Below are 19,205 nucleotides of genomic sequence, written 5' to 3' on the forward strand. Positions count from 1 at the left end.
ATAATTTTATAGTTTTTGCCATTTTTATAACTTTTTGTTGTTTTTATTAATTTTTATTTCAGTTCAGTACATCAGGTTAATTAAACTAAAATAACTGGTTAATTTCAATTAAAAATAAGAAAAATGCAAGTTTTATTTTATGTCAGATAACCTTTATTTATTTCAAGTAATGGTTTCATGGTTTTAGTGTTTGTTAAATATAATATTGATAGTAAAATCTTTTTATTTTTAATATGCGTCAATAACATATATCCTTAGTATTTCCAATTCCTTCCTGTGATGGGGCATCCCAGACAGAAGCTACAATAGTTTACTTTAAATTAAATTAAATATAATTTAAATTTAAATTAGATTAAATAAGTTTGTGTAACCAAATAATAACCGGAGTGGTAATTGGACACATTGAGTGACTTTTACTCATACACGAAATGCACCGGGAATCTTATTTTGAAATGTCTATGCTTTATTGTTGCAGGCTGCGCAATATCCAATCGAAGGCAGTTGATTAGTCATCAGTGAAGAAACCCGGTGAGAACAGATTGCGCGCTCACTGACATAATTCTCTGTCATAAACAACAAAGTGCAGATATGATGTATGTAAGAAATTCATTTATGCGATGCAGACAGATTAATTGAATATAACGGGTGTTTTTGTCTATTTGGTACTATTTGAGAGAGAGCCGCGAAAACCCTTGATTTCGCGCCGTGCAGTCACGTGGTTCATTTAGCACCAATCAGCGCTGTCAATCATTTTGAATGGGTTTAAGTAGGATATAGACCTAGAATACAGCAAAATAATAACGCGCACAGTGTGAATCATATCGTATTGATTACTACTTTGACGACATTTACAGTAGCATATATTTTTATTATTAATATTACGATTGAATTAAAATTATTTTGACATTTATAGACGCAATATTTTTAGAAAAGGTAATAACGGAATAAGGAACAGCAGAGAGACTACATTTCACTTTAGTGCAGGTTGACTGTGAGATGTTTACAGTTGAAAAATGTTTTCATTATTTGGAATAAAAGTTTAAGTTATGTTGTGAGAGTGGCATTGTTGAGTTTTATGACATTCTTTTTTCTCTGTTTCAGAATACTGTTTCATGAACATTCCTTACTGCATTTTGAGGTAAGAGTTTAATTAGTAACATGGCCATGCTTTTAAAAAAAAAAATGCATATTTGAGTTGTTGATAAAAAAAAATGACCAGGATCATAGAAACTATTAAAATAAAAACTATGTTTTGTTAATACCACAAATAATTAAGACTTTTTGACATAACTCGGCCTCAAGAAAAATACATTCTTGAGATAAATTCCTAACATTATATTCTACATATTTATTAAATATATAATTAATATTTAACATACAAAGAAGTAATGCATTTTTTTCATGTTTCCAAAAAATGTGGAACATTTAAACATTTTTACAAATAAAAATTGCAAAGCGCACAGTGAAACCAAAAATCTTATACAGGGTGTCCGCGGGATCTTAAAAAGTATTAAAAGTTGATGAATCCATTTTGGGAAAATTAAGGCCCTTAAAAGGTATTAAAAAGTCTTAATCACGATTTTATGAGGTATTAAATTTTGTTCAAGCTTTGTCAAAAGAGTTTGACTCCAAAAAGTATTCATGAATATATTTATTTTCATCCCCATAATAACTATTAAAAAACAACGGCATGCTCGGTCAGAGATTGGCTCAGGGTGCGCGCGCCGTCTACGGGTGACGTCACGTATTTTGCGAAATGCGCGGTTAGGTGATGTCTGATGTGTCGCCCTCCACACGTCGTGAAACAGACTCCGAAATGGGGAAATGTAAATTTGCGGACTCCTGGTTGGAGAAGGATGAATTTAAACAATGGCTGAAGCCTGTAGCTGAAAACAACCGTGAGGCTTACTGTACATATTGTAAAAAGAAGATCAACGCTGTCAAGTCCCACATGTACGGTGCTAGCCACAAGGCCGCCGTTGGCCGCAGATAGCAGTCGCAGCTGTCCATCGCCAGTTTCTGTGCTCCAACAGCGACACCAATACCTAACACGACAGCTGAACTTGTCAAAACAGCTACGACAGCGACCTCTGCCCCATCATCGGCCGACATCAGGGTGGCTATGGGCGGCACATCGACAATGCACACGGAGGTTATCTGGTGTCTCAATACTGCAGTGAAAAATACTGTCTGGTATGTTCTTATTGTTGTTATGCTTTCGTAAATCTGAACAACAAATAGTTGAATTTCTAATAATTATTTACATAACATAGTACAATTTAATAGTTAAAGGTTTGTTGCTGATCAGAACTTGAAGTGCGATGAGGTCTTAAAATATTTTGAGAAGGTCTTCAAAAAGTCTTAAAAAGGTATTGATATTAACTTCAGGATTCCTGCATATACCCTGTTATAACACCTTAATGATTACAGCTTCACTGATTTCCAATAGCAGAGCAGATAAAGAATATTCTTAACTATATGAACAAAGTTCGATTTCATTTTTTTTTTTTTTTTTTTGTTATATCTTCCTACCTTATGTTTTAAAATGTCTTTCTGGCATTGACTGAAATAACACCCACAGCCATAGTAGCCTAATAAACATTTTGCAACCTATGTTACTCTGTCATTTTTCTTTGACCACACTGTGCACCTGCTGATCACTGATACATGCTGTTCTTAATCACAAATGAGCTACAAATACAAATTTGTTTAATCCAAAATTACTTATTTAGAAATAGCATGTGGTATTTATTTGGCTAATATTTACAAAACAAGAATTTAAGAAAACACCATTAGCAGATTAACAGGTTTATTTCAGTTAAATTGCATTCAATTTGATCAATTAATAAAAGAACTGAAATCAATAGTTGAGTTGCTGCTTATCATCATGGGACAACTGTTCAAAACGACAACTGCACAAAAATTATAAAGTGTTACGACACCAGTTTAAGCATAAATTCGCGCCACTAAATTATATTTATTTATATAAAAAATCCACTCTACGCGCATGTCCGGGAAAAGCTCCGCCCAATGAAACCGAAAAAAATCTCAGAAATATCTTGTCGCCATTTTATGAGGGTTGCGGTGGATTGGTTGATGGTAGGTCCAGGTGATCTTTTAAATATCTTTGATTACTTCGATGCTTGTCTCAGAATACCAATCTAAATGTATGGCATATTGTAGATGAAAATCATTTGCACTATATGCCATACATTTACCAGCGTTCAAACTGCATCGCAAACTTGTGTGGTTGGAACAACAGCTCTTGAGCTGTGGTTAGAAGTTTCTTGTTTTTATGGCATGTGCACTTAATAAATCGTTATCTTGAGCAAAATAAGCAAGCTGAAATTAATTGTACAATGTATATGTTTTATTTCGAATATATACAAATGTCATTTACATATTTTAGTTTGTCAAGTGATTTAAACCACCGTTTTTGAATAGTGCGCAGTCTGCGCAAGTGCTCTAGGCCTATGGTGCGGTCGATCGCGATACCAGTCAATCGCAAAGACAATGCTGGTAGATCGCACACAATTATAATAAATGCTTTTGTTCCATTTTAATAAAAAGAAATATAACGATGCCCTTTTTTATCCTTTTAGTTTCTGTCTGACTTGCATTTGACTAATACATTTTTACCAGGCAAGATTTTTGTTTATTCAGTTGCCATGACAACTAGCCGGAGAACAGAGCGCGAAGTCGGCTTCCTCCAAATATGCACGAAACAAACAGCCGTCTCTGAAGTGAGCGTGCACGTATTGAGCAGACGATTTTCATGAACACATCCACGATCTCTTTCATGTTCTGTATTTTCGCACATAGATCTTTGTTAGTGATAATTAAGGAAGTCGGGAAAAGCATCCTCCTCCTTGTACTTAATAATGAACTGCTTGAACAGCCGACCATCGCACGTGCTCCGTCAGTGTTGATTGACACCAGTTTAGACATTGGCAGCTGTGTTTTGTCGACAAATATTATGTAAAACTGTCCGATTCTATTCAGTGCAAGTCATCAGAATAAGGTAAATGCCCTGGCTAATCTAATCTGTTGTGCTATAAGTATTTTAGTATTAAAATTGAAAATTGTTCAAATTGAATATCAACAATGAACATTTATTTTTATTTTCCTGAATTCCATGTAGAGATTCATGCAGTAGTAGCAACAAGCATTTGAAATTAAACTGTTTTTTGGGGGTGGGGTTGGTAGATCTCATTTAGTTGATCATTTTAAAAGTAGATCATCATGCAAAAAAGTGTGGGCACCCCTGGCCTATAGTATGTTTGTCTACAATAAATAAATCTATTGTACTGTCAAACATTTAATTTAATTTGTTGTTGTTCTATTCATCATATTGTTTGTAATTGCCTTCTTTGTTCTTATATTTGAGAGAGAGGAGAGAGGTACTTATATATTTAACATAATTGGTAGAGGACTAAGATTTATTTATAAAAATAAGATTATCTTGATATTGAGTGTAATGGCATTGACACAGAGCATTCAAAGGAGCACTGCATGTTAATAATTTCTCTTTATTCTCATCCACAGGAACACTGAAGATGGAATCTGAAATGGTATGTTGATGACTTCTTTGTTTCTTTATGTGAGTGAAGTTATTAGCCATGTCTGCAAAGCAGAAATACAACACACTCTGGAAAAGAGTGAAAAGAGATCAGGAGAAATCTCATGTAGAGGACATAGAGATACAAACGAGCTCTACTAGTCTGGAGCTCTTTAGTGAGCCCCTTCAGCAAACACAGCCCATTGAGGGAACACAGAGTGAATCTGAGAGTGATGTTGAAATGCAGGGGGCTCATGCAAATTATGATTCAAATTCTGATGATGCAGACTTAGATGACACACCATCTTTAGGAGTTAGACTTGCACAGTGGGCCAATGAATTTCAGGTCAAACATAATGCAGTGGATGGCCTTCTTAAAATTCTTGGTGAACATCACCCAGCGCTCCCAAAAACCGCAAGGACGTTGCTTGGAACATGTGAAAATGTGACCTTAGACACAAAATCTGGGATGCAGTACTACTACTTTGGATGTAAAGAACAGCTGTGTGGGTATTTAAAAATTTACCCCAGCGATGTTGTCACCCAGTTAGACTGTCTGGACATTTCTTTGAATATTGATGGTTTACCACTATTCAAAAGTAGCAATCAGTCACTGTGGCCAGTTTTGTGCAAAATCAATTTGGCTCCTTCCACTGTCTTTCCTCTTGCTCTCTGTTTTGGTGCGTCTAAGCCTACAAATCTCGATTTTTTTGACAGATGTAGCGCATGACCTCAGGGATATTTTGCTGGATGGGTTAGAGACTGACAGTGGTCTTTTACGAGTTCATCTGCGCTGTATCAGTTGTGATGCACCTGCAAAGGCACTTGTTAAATGCACAAAGCAATATTCAGGCTATTTTGGTTGTGATAAGTGCACACAGAAAGGCTTCTGGGATGGCAGGCGGGTTATATACCCAGAGACAACTAATCTTACTCTGAGAACAGATGTGTCTTTCCGCGAGCAGCTTCAGGAGGAGCACCACCGATCATCTGGGGTGTCTCCATTTTGCATGCTCCCATTAGACATGATTTAGCAATTTCCTGCAGATTACATGCATCAGTGCTGTCTTGGAGTGATGCGAAAACTGATTGTTTTGTGGTTGCGTGGAAATCTTAGAACCAGATTATCTTCTGGCCAAGTAAGGGAGATCAGTTCCAGGCTTCTTGGTTTGAGACCATTCATGCCAGACCTTTTTGCAAGGAAGCCACGTGGCCTAGAAGACATTGACCGGTGGAAAGCTACTGAACTGCGACAGTTTGCGCTTTACACAGGCAAAATTGTGCTGAAAGGTGTTCTCTCTGATGAACTCTATGAACATTTTATGCTGTTCACTGTGGCTTTGGCCATCCTAGTGTGCCCACAACTAGTGAAACAGTACACCTCTTTTGCATCAGATCTGTTGGTTCACTTTGTAGAGGAAGGCAGAAAGTTGTATGGGGATGAGTTCCTTGTGTACAATGTGCACTCTATGGTTCACCTTGCTTCTGATGCACATGCATACGGTGGGCTAGATGAGTGTAGTGCTTTTCCCTTTGAAAATTACCTGCACCAGCTGAAGAGGCTAGTACGCTCAGGTAGAAACCCTCTGTCACAAATTATAAGACGTCTTGGTGAAATTGACAAGCACAGAGAGGAACTGAATAACAAGCCTGCAGCTGTGTTGAAAACACAAAAACCAAACAATGTCTTTGTTCTCAGTGACTTACAGTGTTGTGAGGTCGTTTCTGTGGTAGATGCTACAGGGAAAGTGGATAGAATGGTGCTTTGTCGTGTTTATGACAACCCTGAGCCGCTATTCATGCAGCCTTGTGACTCCAGGTTAATTGGTGCTTATAAGGCCCAAGTGAGGCACACCAGAATGAAACAATTGTCTCAAAGGCTATTGGTCAGAAAGGCATTTTTAATTGCTGACTACTTTAACGATGTCTTTAATACCTTTCTGGACTTTGAATGATGGTAAATACATTGCTTTCTATGGAGGATTAAAAAAAACTTGGATTTCATCAAAAATATTCATTTGTGTTGTGAAGATGAAAAAAGAACTGACAGGGTTGGAATGACACAAGGGTGAGTAATTACTGACAAATTTCATTTTTTGGTGAATTAACCCTTTAAGCAGTGTTGTTTTGCAGTTTTCACCATGGTCACCATATTAGTGCATGAGAGATATTTAAGACCAATAGCAAGGTTGGTATGTTTAGCTAATAATAACCAAACAAAGATATGGTTTAGGTTTGTAGTGGAAAAAAACAACCTGACTCAAAGTGGAGACTGGTTGCTTTGTGTTAGGGGATGCTATGCCTCCATATTGTGTCAAAATCACATCTTGGTTTTGATTGGACTAGGTTTTCTCTTACTGTTTTTGGTCTGTTGCTCAAGCAAAACTGTCATGTGGCTTCAGAAGATTTGGGATAGTGTACACTTTAATGGAGTATTTTATGGTATTTTTTTTCCTCTTCTCCCCACCTTATTTTGTGGCTGAAAGCAGTCAGGAGTATTCTTCAAATTATCTATTTATATATAACATAGAAGAAGGTCATGAAGCATGAGGGATCTTAAATGATGATAATGTTTTTCAAAAATGTTTTGATTTTGTAATTACTTAATTGGTAAATGATGAATTGCGGAAATATGGTTTGTAAACTGTCAAGGGGACAGAATGCGAGGACTTGTCTGTATAACAGAATGTTAACCGAAGTTAATGTTAAGAGTGGAACATAGGTAGTATGCTATAAGGAACTAGGGCCATTGAGCTAAATACTTATGTATATATTTGTGTGTTTATGTGCAGTATCTGAGTTATCGAGGGTTTGGAGCCAAAGGGGTTTGAAGTGCAGAATCAGATCACTTCAATTGCGCTCATGCCCCTTTTGCTCCAAACCCTCAGTATGGTTTCTCTTTCAGAGATATGCAGTGATTAAGTTCCCCCAGGACAACACAGTTGATGTAGTGCCTTCCAACTGGCTTGAAGTAACAAAAGAGGTATTTTCAATTTGTAGTATATCCGAGTAGCTTAAAGGAATAGTTCACACAAAAATGAAAATTCTGTCATCATTTGTTCCAAACTTGTATAAATTTCTTTGTTTTGCTAAACACAAAGGAATATATTTTAAAGAATGTTTGTAACCAAACAGTTGTTTGGGACCATTGACTTCCATAGTAGGAAAAAAACATATTATGGAATTCAGTGGTGCCCCAACAGTTTTTGAGAACAACCTTTACTAAAACTAACTTTTTTTCAGCTACTGTCTATTTTGGAGGCTTGACATGTTGATCTGCTCTCAACAGGCTATATATTGCTACTGGCCAAGAAAAAACTTTACTGCCAAAGCAAAGAGAAGAGACACTCCAGATACTACCTTCTGGTCAAAACATGTTGCAGTGGTTATGGTGTATGCAGGTATTTAGCATGTATTTAAATCAGTTCACTTCAGAATTAAAATTTCCTGATAATTTAGTCTCCCCCATGTCATCCAAGATGTTTATGTCTTTCTTCAGTCGAAAAGAAATTATGGTTTGAGAAAAACATTTCTATAATTTTTCTCCATATAGTGGACTTCACTGGGCTTCAACGGGTTGAAGGTCCAAATGTCAGTTTCAGTGCAGCTTCAAAGAGCTCTACATGATCCCAGACGAGGAATAAGAGTCTTACGTAGCAAAACAATCTGTTATTTTCGAACTTTAAACTTTTTAACCACAAATGCTTGTTTTGCACTCTGCGATCCGACACACATTACATAATCATGTTGTAAAGGTCACACATGCAGAAGTACAGCGGTAGGGCAAAAAAAACCCCATCTCATTTTCTCCTCCAAATTTAAAATCATCAGAAATCATAGTTTTCCTTTTTTGTAAAGGCCGTTTGACTTAGTCTTAGTCTTTGACATTCACTTTGTAAACACTGGATCGGTACTTCCGATGGTTTCTCTAGATAAGACTCTTATTCCTCTTGATCATGTAGAGCTCTTTGAAGCTGCACTGAAACTGACATTTGGACCTTCAACCCGTTGAACCCCAGTGAAGTCCACTATATGGAGAAAAAGATATTTGGAAGAATGTTTGTATCCAAGGTGATCTTGCTATCTCGCTATCTTTCCAGATAGCTATGAGGAAGCCAGACTGAAGGCCAACCAGGCCACAGTGACATCAAACCTGGAGAGCGATGAGGAACCTTCACGGAGACCAGTACGACCTCCAGCTAGATATAGGAGACAGCTGGATAGTGGCAAATACTTTTATGAAAATTTGACAAAAGAGAATTGAAATAGTTTTTGTAAGGTTGATTTCACACTAAAACACCTAACATTAAAATAAAAACATAAAATTAAAAAAAAACAATTTATTAATGGTTATTTTTAGAACTCAAAGCAATTTTGTAAGCTTGTTGATTTGGTTCAGGAGGAAGTGTAAAAAGTGGTTGCTGCCAGTCTTACTCAGTGACTAACAATGCTGTCCTTTTTACACATACTAGTCCACTAGTCCTTTTTACACATACAGTTTCTACTGGTAAATGAACTAGGTGCACAAGATGGCACCGGTGAGCTGCGGCGACGCAACTCTGTGCATGGTTACTTCCGCTGGTGCCCTTCTGGTCTTAGCGACGCTTGTATTTGGTGCTGGAAGAAACTTAAATATGAAACTTGGCTAGATATAATAGATTTTTTTAATTAAAGAGAAGATGGTGGTCTATCAGAGATGAAAGAAATCCTTGTTATATTATTGTGTAACGTTACCTCTGTGTGGAAATTCAATGAGATACACAGAGATACGCGATCTTTGACTTTTAATCTTTCTCCTGTTGATTATGCGGTTCAGGCTCAGCAGAGATCCACGGATCTCTTTATCCACACAAAACACTCAAAGCACCGTTAATCTATTCTAACCCATGCATGCATGCATTTAAATGCCATTGGCTCATGTGATTGTACTATATATCTTTGTTGTTTTTAAGTGATATAACAGATTCTATAAACAACTATAGGAGATCATTTTCGGCTTTCCCCGGCACTCTGCACCAGCATAAAGCAAAACAGGAAGTGTATATGCGTACACTCACTGATCGAAAATCCAAAATGGCGGCCTCGTGCAACTAGTCCATTACCTTTAAGAGATCATGTGTGAACAGGCCCTTCATTCCAAAAATACTGGTAAAATGGTTCTGGCATTACTAATATAAGATGTTATAACACTACCATTGGATATTGTTAACTAGGTGATGATGAAGACTCCCCACCACCACCAAAGACACGCATTTTAAGCACACCTAAATGTGAGTTAATTGTTTAAAATCTTTTAGCTACCTCATTACATAACTGTGTTTAGTTTTCAATTTAAGAGTTTTTAATTTTGTTTCAGTTACCCCAAGAAAAGAATATTTTGGAGAAAGGTGTAAGTTTACTGGTTCTTTCTTGTTGGCAAACACAATCAGAGAAGACAGAGAATCCTTTGATAATACAGCATTGTCATGACATTTTTGTCACTTACTTAGCTTGTCAATAAATACTTATTTCAAGCTGTGGCAACCACCCAACAAAGTGAAAGCTACACCACCATTTATATTTTAATAATAAAAAAGCATCCCTGAATAATTGCCAGGAAACACATTTTTGGAATCTTGTTTTTCAGGTCATCTAAGTGTACAAGAACCAGAAACTGCCATGTCTGACAGGGAAACTCAACATGAAGGTGGGATAAAATATTTAAATGATTATAGAATGACTTGAATGACTATTGTGACTTGAAAATACGCATGTGCACCCCTGGAAAAAAGTTTAAGCTCAGAAAGTTTCTTCGCATTTAGCCCTATTATAGGCTATTCACATTCTTTACTGTGGTAAAGTAGAAAAAACACCGTAGGACAGAAACCTTTTTGCTTGCACGTCAATTTCTATTTAACACAGTTTGTGCTCGTTATTAGACTTTATAAGGCCCATCAAGTTTATTTGTATAGTGCGTTTCACACAAGTTGGTGATTTTTACTTTCGCTTTCTCTGACTGCACAAAATCAAACATAGCCTGAATGTCTTGCCCCTGCGGAGAATAAAATTTGTTCTTCAGACCTTTTACGACCTTTTATAAGTGTCAGTTGCTTGTAACATCAGGAGAAAACATGAAGATATTATTAAAGCGAAATGGTCTCTTTCCTGCTCGTGTCCCACATCCCTCTGAAATAATCCCTCTAATAACGGGACTTTGGCTATATGACGCATCTTTTGTGTGGGAATAAAAACCGGACCATCTTAGGACCAGCATAGGACCAGCTCAAACCAGCATACCAGCTTCAAAACCTACTTTACCAGCATATGCTCGTTTTTTTCAACAGTACAAAATGGATGTTTGAGTATTTATTTGTTTAATAGTAATTTATTTTATTTTTTTATTTTTATTTCAAAATTTATTTCATTGAGGTCACCTATAAATACACACAAACATACACACACGCTTCAAATCATATTTAATGTTTTTAAAATAGACTACATAAAAATAGTAAAATAGTTCCAACAGATTTTGCTGTGGTACTGAAATTGGTACCGAGAACCGTAAAATATTCATGGTATCGGTACCGACTACTGGAATTTTGGTACCGTGACAACACTACTTTAACCCATGGTAATATATTAGGAGCTTGTAAAAAAAAATATAATATATTCATAAACTTGATATTGTATTTTTTCTTTTTCAGCTGATGTGACTAAAGATGTTCCTGCATCAGCCGGGGAAACCAATTTGTGTGAGTACAAGTTATAAAAATATTTTCTTTCATTCAAAATACTGTATAAAGTTTAAATATAGCAATACTGTAACTTTCCTTTGCTGTCAATATTATATAATAAATCCATTGGCAGTCTAATGACAGCATTCATTAGCCTTCGAGAGACTAAACATGCTTGCCCATAAAACAACATTAATAAAATAACTATCCAAAACTGTCTCCTGTACATTTTGTACTCTGAAAAGTAAGTTTCAGAAATTTGAAACAATTTTCCAATTTGAAAAGTACATCAATTAAATGTAGATTTTTGACAGCCCAGTTCTTTTGAACACCTTCTCTTTTGCATGTTAACACATGAACTGCACATTTCAGACAACACTGAGCTGAAGAAAGTTGAACGAGCCATAATCGTTCGTCTCGACAAAATGGACCAGAGGATGTCGGCCATTGAAACTCTTCTAAGAAGTGTTGCTCAGCCGAGCGACATTTCTGAGTTTCTCATTAAACCTTGCCAGAGAGCCTGCAGGAACTGGAAGATTTGTGCTCAAAGTTGAAAGTTGAAAAATTGGAATATCGCATAAACGTTTGCAAATAAAGCACCTTTCCATCCCATTTGTTCAAGAGAACAAAATCATCTCTTCCTGGGAAGTTGCTCATGAAACAGACGAAACGCAATAAACGCTGTCAAAGACACTGAATACAGGAAAAAAACTGTAAGTAAATTTAACAGCAGATTATATGATTTGATCTACTATATTTTCCAAAACGCTACTTGTTTTTATTATTATTAGTAAATGAGATGTGACATATTTAATGTAATTTACTTCAAGCATGCAGAACTTTTGCAAAGTGCACATAAATATGCGCATGCACACAAAATAGCAACACAGCCTATTCATCATCAATCTAAAGTCAACCTAACATAGTAAAAGTAACTGGCTCAAAACCGTTGTACAATTTTTGCGCATATTAAAGGATTAGTTCACTTTTAAATAAACTTTTGCTGATAATTTACTCACCCCCATGTCATCCAAGATGTCCATGTCCTTCTTTATTCAGTCGAAAAGAAATTAAGGTTTTTGATGAAAACATTCCAGGATTTTTCTCCTTATAATGGGCTTGAATGGGCACCAGACGGTTCAAGGTCCAAATGACAGTTTCAATGCAGCTTCAAAGGGCTTTAAACGATACCAGACGATGAATAAGGGTCTTATCTAGTGAAACGATCGGTCATTTAAAAAAAAAAAAAAAAATTTAAGTTTTATAAGCACAAATGCTCGCCTTGCTCTGTTCTCGGATGCGCATTCGTGACGTCACGTAATACGCAATTACGTTGAAAAGGTCACGCATGACATAGGCGGAAGTACCAAGTCAGTGTTTACAACTTGAACGTGCAAATACTAAGTCAAACACCGTTTACAAAAAAGGTAAAACAACAATGTCGGACGAGGAGAAGATGAGTTTTTCACCCTGTCCTACCTTTTGAACCGGAATACACAGAGGAAGAAATTAGGCAGATGGAAGAGACTGCTGCGGCGACACACACCTCTCCAGCATCGGGCAGACGTGGTGGTGCACATGTGGCAAATGCCAACCATTGCCAACAGAGGAAGAATCTCAATGCTGCCACGACTGGACCATTTCAATCCCGCCATTAGAATCAGTCGGTGAGTCCCTGTTTCCATCTCGCTGCATTACCAGACAAAATGGATTTCCACCGTTACTAAGTAACAGCGTCGCACACCGGACGCGAAGCTCAGCACCGCGCCACGTCTTTAAAATTCGAACGCATTGTTTTCTATGAATGTACACACCGGCGGCGACATTCGGCGCCTGTCCACGGTGCCCAGCTACGACTCAAAATCCTGCCGCGCCACAGAGCGTCACGTACATTGTTTTACATTAAATGTATATTATATTTCTCTCAAATCGTCGTTAATGTACATACTGACTTCACCCTGTGCTGCAAGATACATTAGTTTTACACTTTAACAGCTTGAATAAAGTCTAAAAATGTATAAACATAGCCATTTTCCATGTACACTAACCTCAGTGCGAAATATTAAAGCATATGTAACGTTTCCCTGTTGACGTAAAACACTCCCATTGTGCAGCTCTTCTATCAGGAGTCGAGTCAAAATTGAGCTCGCGCGTATATAATGTGCGCGTCCGGTGTGCGACCCCCTTTAGAGGTGTTTTTGTTCTGATGGAGAAGGGTATGACAGTCTGATGGCACTGACAACACAGGATGGAAGAACCATTAGTTGTTTTACCTTTTTTGTAAACGGCGTTTGACTTACCGTGTGTCTCAGTCAGCTCCCTAGTTCAGTAGTCACGGCACTGATCAGGGAATCAGCCACATTCACTTTCATGATATATATATGATAGACACGACCTAGGGAACTAGGGAGCTGATTGAGACGCAGGGTTAGTATTTGCACATTCAAGTTGTAAACACCGACTCATACTTCCACCTATGTCAAGCGTGACCTTTTTAACGTAATTGCGTATTACGTGACGTCACGAACGCGCATCCCAGAACAGAGCAAGCGAGCATTTGTGCTTATAAAACGTAAACTTTTTAAATTTTTTTTAAATGACCGATCATTTCGCTAGATAAGACCCTTATTCATAGTCTGGTATCGTTTAAAGCCCTTTGAAGCTGCATTGAAACTGTCATTTGGACCTTGAACCGTCTGGTGCCCATTCAAGCCCATTATAAGGAGAAAAATCCTGGAATGTTTTCATCAAAAACCTTAATTTCTTTTCGACTGAAGAAAGAAGGACATGGACATCTTGGATGACATGGGGGTGAGTAAATTACCAGCAAAAGTTTATTTAAAAGTGAACTAATCCTTTAAGGACACTGTTTTAAATGGATGTTGGGGCACGAGTTTAGTATGAAGCCTCATTTACATAAATAATTCTTTAGCAAACAAATGTTACTTCACAAAGTTGAAAACATTTGGATTCTTTCCTGAATGAGGATTTTTTTTGGATTCAGTTGCTTTAAATAAATATTTATTTAATGCTAATGGTATTCAGAACAGAACAAGACTGTAGGCATGTGACGGTATCAGATTTTCATGTTGCGATAAATTGTTGAAGCTTTTATCACGGTATACGGTATTATCACAATATTGAAATAAGTTGCAAAAAAAAGTGTTGTCATAGTATAACAGGTTTTAAGAACTCTTTTTGTAATAACAAAAATAACTGAATGTTTAAATACAATAATACAATACACAAAAAATATATAGAGTCAAATTTTCAAACAGATTAAAGTGCAAAAGAATTAGGCTATAAAGAACAACAGGAAACACTTTACAATAAGGTCACATTATTTAATGCATTAACTAAGATTGAGCAACAGCTACATTTGTTACAGAAAGTAGTATTTTTTTGTTAATGTTAGTTACAACTGATCATTGTTAGTTTTATCTCAGGTCCATTAAATAAGTTCTTTTGATTTTAGTAATGTTATTAAACAGTAACTAAGAAATTAACATTAACTAAGAATAATTAATGCTTTATACGTATTTTTCATCGTCAGTTTGGTAATAATTAACATGTTAACCAATGAAGCCGTATTATGAGTTTTCAGTGATCTGGGGCCTCATGTATAAAACTTTACACCTATCATCCTACAAGTGTGTATGAATAAAAGCAAGATTTATAAAACCATGTGTACACTCTTTAAAATGCAGTCAGCATAAGATTGTGCACACATTCATGTCCACCCCATCTCCTCTCCCAAATAAACATACATGAAAATCCCTCACCTTTAGGCGAAATTCGCCGTTTTGAAACCAAAATAGGTGACCTACGTTAATCGTGTAGATTCGATGAGAATTTTTTTGGGGTGAGGGGGGGTATTTATATTCAGTGAACTGCGAACAGGTGTGCGTGCCAGAAGGGAGCGTGAGATTCAGTGAACTGCAAACTGCGTTTCAGTGAATTGCGAACAGGTGCGCGTACCAGAAAAGTTTCCCGCTCGATCCTCCTTCCACTCCCGCCGTTTGACTGATGAACAGTAGGCTACAGTAATCGCGGTACTTCTGACTCCTGAAGGTAAACAGCCTGGGCTCGATGTGGAAAGGTGAAATATTGTATTGAGTTAACCTAATCCTCTGGATTCGATGATCACACAGATCGCATGGATTATCTTAAAATACTTTTTACATTTATGTTCCCTCAGATAAGAGGAAGACATCATTCAGCCATGCAAATTATAAAATGCTCAAGTAATGCTGAACAATAAATCTTAATAAATTTGAAATCGCTATGGCTTAGTGATTATGAAAGTGCTGTGATTTGTGTATGACTGATCAGCTATTCGATAAGCGCGAGTCTGGAGAAACAGGCGTACATTTATTAATTCTCAGTGTTGAGCAACGTAGCCTGCATGTGTTACGTTATTGTGTTAATAATAACTAAAGTACCTAATTGTTACATATTTATTTTGTATGAAAACTTGCGCGTTAGTTACTTATGGATTAAAAAGTACCATTGTATCAGTGCTGCGCGAGCTCTCTCTCACAAACACGGACACGCGCACACAGACATAAGATAATTGTAAAACGAAAATTGACAGACTAAGTTTAAATGTTTTTTTCTGTCAAAATGTCAGAAAGCATTTTGTATTATCCATCCGTGTTTTTAAAATTAGTTAAATGACGGACGTTTTACTGTTAATTACATAACATTGTATTGGCTGTCAATCATGATGGAAGAGTAGACAAGTTAAGTTACAGCATGTCCACCATCTCTTGTGGGGGTTATGCATTAAGCTGTTTGTGGTGCCCTTAACACATTGTGCCTCATATACTGTAAATGTTAGACCCAGTGACAGGCTGGCATGAATTGGCTTGCATAATAGTAAGGAGGCCATAATAATTTTTGACTCATGGCTGAAGTTAAGTTTCCCCAGCTCTCCCCAGGTTGGCAAAAAAAGCATCTCAAAATGCATCAGATTGATGCTTTAAAATATGGAATATTTACATTTTTCTTACGGGGGAGCATGCCCCTGGACCCCCCTAGAGAGGTAATATCCTTCTCACCTTTTTCACCCCTGACCCGTTTTCATGCCTGAATAAAGCTTACAACACCTAAGTGAAAGTTTTCATTTAATTATTATCATTCTTTTTTCACTGGCTAAGTAGTAATTTAAATGGTGTTAAACAAATCAAACTTATGCAATTTTGACTATAATGTAAACATATAGAGGATGTTTTTATAAATTTGAATGGAAATAGATAGGCCTGATTAAATTATTGTCTGACTCAGCAAACTCAGCAAAGTCGCAGACGCATAACACACAATTACTTTCATTAAATGTAATGAGACCTTAGTAGCGCTGTTACCGCTCTCTCCTATAAAATGCACCTCATATTTATTGCTTTTGGTGACATAAACTTAATTAAATCTGCATATAGCCCAGGAACCGTAGATCGGATTTATCAGTTTTGCGAAAAGAGAGAAAACCTGCACTTAACCTTTTCACTGGCATTTTGTTTTCATAGTTAGACAGATATTGTGATGTATCATTATAGGATTGTCTTGCAATATATAGATTATCGTAGAATCGTGATATAATTGTTATTGTGAGGCATGTATCGTATTGTGAGGTACCCCATGAGTCCCAACCCTACTGTTTACCTGTATTTAGCAAATGTTAAATCGAGGTGTAAATAGGGATGTTAAAGTTAAAGATGTCATGACATATGGTCTTCACAACATTTTTACTGAAGTTCCACTAAACCAAGTTGTTGTAAATTTCTTTTTAGAGGCTTGTCAAAGGATGCATCCGAAGATGCCAGTTAAGGTGTTTGAGGAATGCATCGCAGAAACACTCAAGTATGCTCCTCATCGTGATTCAAGAGTGAGTAACATTCCAGAATTATTGCATGTTTTCTTTACCCTTTTTACCCTTAACATTTGGAAGCTACCTTTGAATCTTGTGTGATTTAATACTTAGGCCGGGTTCACACCGCACGCGTCAGCAGAGCGTAAGCAGTGCATATTTTTGTCGGTGCCCATGTTAACAGATGAGAGCGTTCACACCGCACACAGAGGCTGCACGGCAGTGCATTGCTGAGCAGAAGCAGCAGTGCCACGATCGTTTTGGCACTAACGCTCAATTAAAGTGAAAGTACACCTTGGACAAAATAAATATGATTTCACACAAAAAGTGCTCAAAATGCACAGAATAAGCATATCTAGAGTGTTTTAACAAGTTTTTAACAGAGTTTGCTGTCTTGTAAACATGTGCAATGGATAACACAAGGCTTTTATTTATTTTTATTTAATGTTTATATGCGCGTTGTACACGTTGCATGTTAAACTTTCAAGACTATCAAGTTTAAATGACCAACATATAAAAACAAATTTATAGCTGTCTTTGTAATGAAATGCTCTCTTTATGCAGCTTGGAGCTGCTGTGACGCTGCACAAACGCTTCCAGTGTGAATACTCTCTGCAGCTGCAGTTCACGCTCACGCGCCACTGACACTTGCGGTGTGAACCTGGCCTTATAGTTCACATTTATAGTACTTAAGTAGGCTTAATAACTTAAGGGTTAACTTGTATGGAGTAGCCACACTGTTATTATTGAATGCTTATGAAATAATAACAATTAGTAACATCAGTCAATCTGTTCACTTTACAGACGGAGCATGAAGAGACTGGAGCTTCTATTCTGGCATCCACCCCCACACACACTCCTGTTCACACTGATTAAGCTTACAAGCTTAAATGTTTTTAAATGAGTATTTGTTTCTATTGTTTCTCTAATTTGAAATGTTGTTATATTTTCAACTTTTTTAAGTGCAGTTACAGTTGGTTGTGTATGATTTTAATAAAAAAAAATAATAATGAATAAATGAATGGTTCAGGGACATTATTCTAACCATAACATAACATTTTAACATACATTTTTACGTTCTTGAAATGTTCCAGATAAACTTTGAGTGTTGTATTGTTAATAAAATTTAGTTGGAAAGAATGTTGCAGGAACATTATGCTAACCTTAAAATAATGTTTTGCTAACATTTAAAAAAACTGGACATTTTAACGTTCATGGAACGTTACAAATAAATGTTCTGGGAACGTATTGATGGTAAAATTTAGGTGGAAAGAACGTTGCAGGAATGTTATGCTAACCTTAAAATAACGTTTTGCTAACATTAAAAAAACTGGACATTTTAACGTTCTTGGAACGTTACAAATAAACGTTATGAGAACGTTGTATTGATGGTAAAATTTAGGTGGAAAGAACGTTGCAGGAACGTTTTGCTAACCTTAAAATAACGTTTTGCTAACATTTAAAAAAACTGGACATTTTAATGTTCTTGGAACGTTATAAATAAACGTTCTTGGAACGTTACAAATAAACCTTGGAACATTACAAATAAACGTTCTTGGAACGTTGTATTGATGGTAAAATTTTAGGTGGAAAGAACGTTGCAGGAATGTTATACTAATCTTAAGATAACGTTCCAGCAACGTTAAGCAAACTGGACATTTCCACGTTTGTAGAACATTTCAAATAACGTTCCCACAACCAAAACAGAACGTTAGGAAAACGTTCTCGGAACATAACTTTGTTTGCTGGGGAGCTGCTTTATAGTTGTAATAATAAAATATGACTTATGCACAGAGTTAACTTTTCTGTATTTTTCCCTCTCAACAATGTAATTTTTCACCCGTTGTGACTTACAGTCAGCTGTGATTTATTTTCTGGAAAATACTGTTACTGTTTCCATGACAACTCAAAATTCTGCTTTCTGCTCAGACCTGTACATATTTGAACATTTCATCATATTTATCTTGCTATATAAGTAAACACTGACATTGTATATTGATTTTCTTATAAATAAGTGTCTCAATCTAGTTTCACTACAGCAGGAAACTCACTAAATAATGGTGATAATCAC

General features: G+C 36.5%; 2 protein-coding genes across 22 annotated transcripts in view; one reads left to right on the top strand and one right to left on the bottom strand.

Annotated features, from left to right (window-relative positions):
• Positions 1–19,205, bottom strand: part of LOC125261444 (NACHT, LRR and PYD domains-containing protein 12-like) — a 59,663-nt gene that overhangs the window by 39,600 nt on the left and 858 nt on the right. The window lies entirely within an intron of this gene.
• On the top strand, positions 209–19,199 carry LOC125261445. Of its 12 annotated transcripts, XM_048180007.1 has the most exons (13): positions 228–528; positions 1,102–1,138; positions 4,546–4,571; positions 7,464–7,541; positions 7,848–7,959; positions 8,659–8,784; positions 9,772–9,828; positions 9,915–9,947; positions 10,185–10,244; positions 11,242–11,289; positions 11,644–11,984; positions 17,058–17,152; positions 17,939–19,194. In XM_048180007.1, exons 3-11 carry the CDS (start codon positions 4,557–4,559, stop codon positions 11,823–11,825), a joined length of 711 nt encoding a protein of 236 aa, XP_048035964.1. In that variant the 5' UTR covers positions 228–528; positions 1,102–1,138; positions 4,546–4,556; the 3' UTR covers positions 11,826–11,984; positions 17,058–17,152; positions 17,939–19,194. The 12 variants fall into 12 exon arrangements, with proteins under 12 accessions (XP_048035958.1, XP_048035964.1, XP_048035963.1 ...); XM_048180006.1 differs by lacking the exon at positions 228–528 and having other exon boundaries at positions 541–1,138; XM_048180005.1 differs by lacking the exons at positions 228–528; positions 1,102–1,138 and adding an exon at positions 1,481–2,193 and having other exon boundaries at positions 4,546–7,541; positions 11,644–11,828; positions 11,962–11,984; positions 17,939–19,197.

Source organism: Megalobrama amblycephala, unplaced genomic scaffold (genome assembly GCF_018812025.1).
Source record: "Megalobrama amblycephala isolate DHTTF-2021 unplaced genomic scaffold, ASM1881202v1 scaffold415, whole genome shotgun sequence".
NCBI lineage: Eukaryota > Metazoa > Chordata > Actinopteri > Cypriniformes > Xenocyprididae > Megalobrama > Megalobrama amblycephala.

What these genes read in the sequence shown, in the direction of transcription:
- LOC125261445 (XM_048180001.1), top strand. Translation starts at nt 5,611, where the DNA reads ATGCATCAGTGCTGTCTTGGAGTGATGCGAAAACTGATTGTTTTGTGG.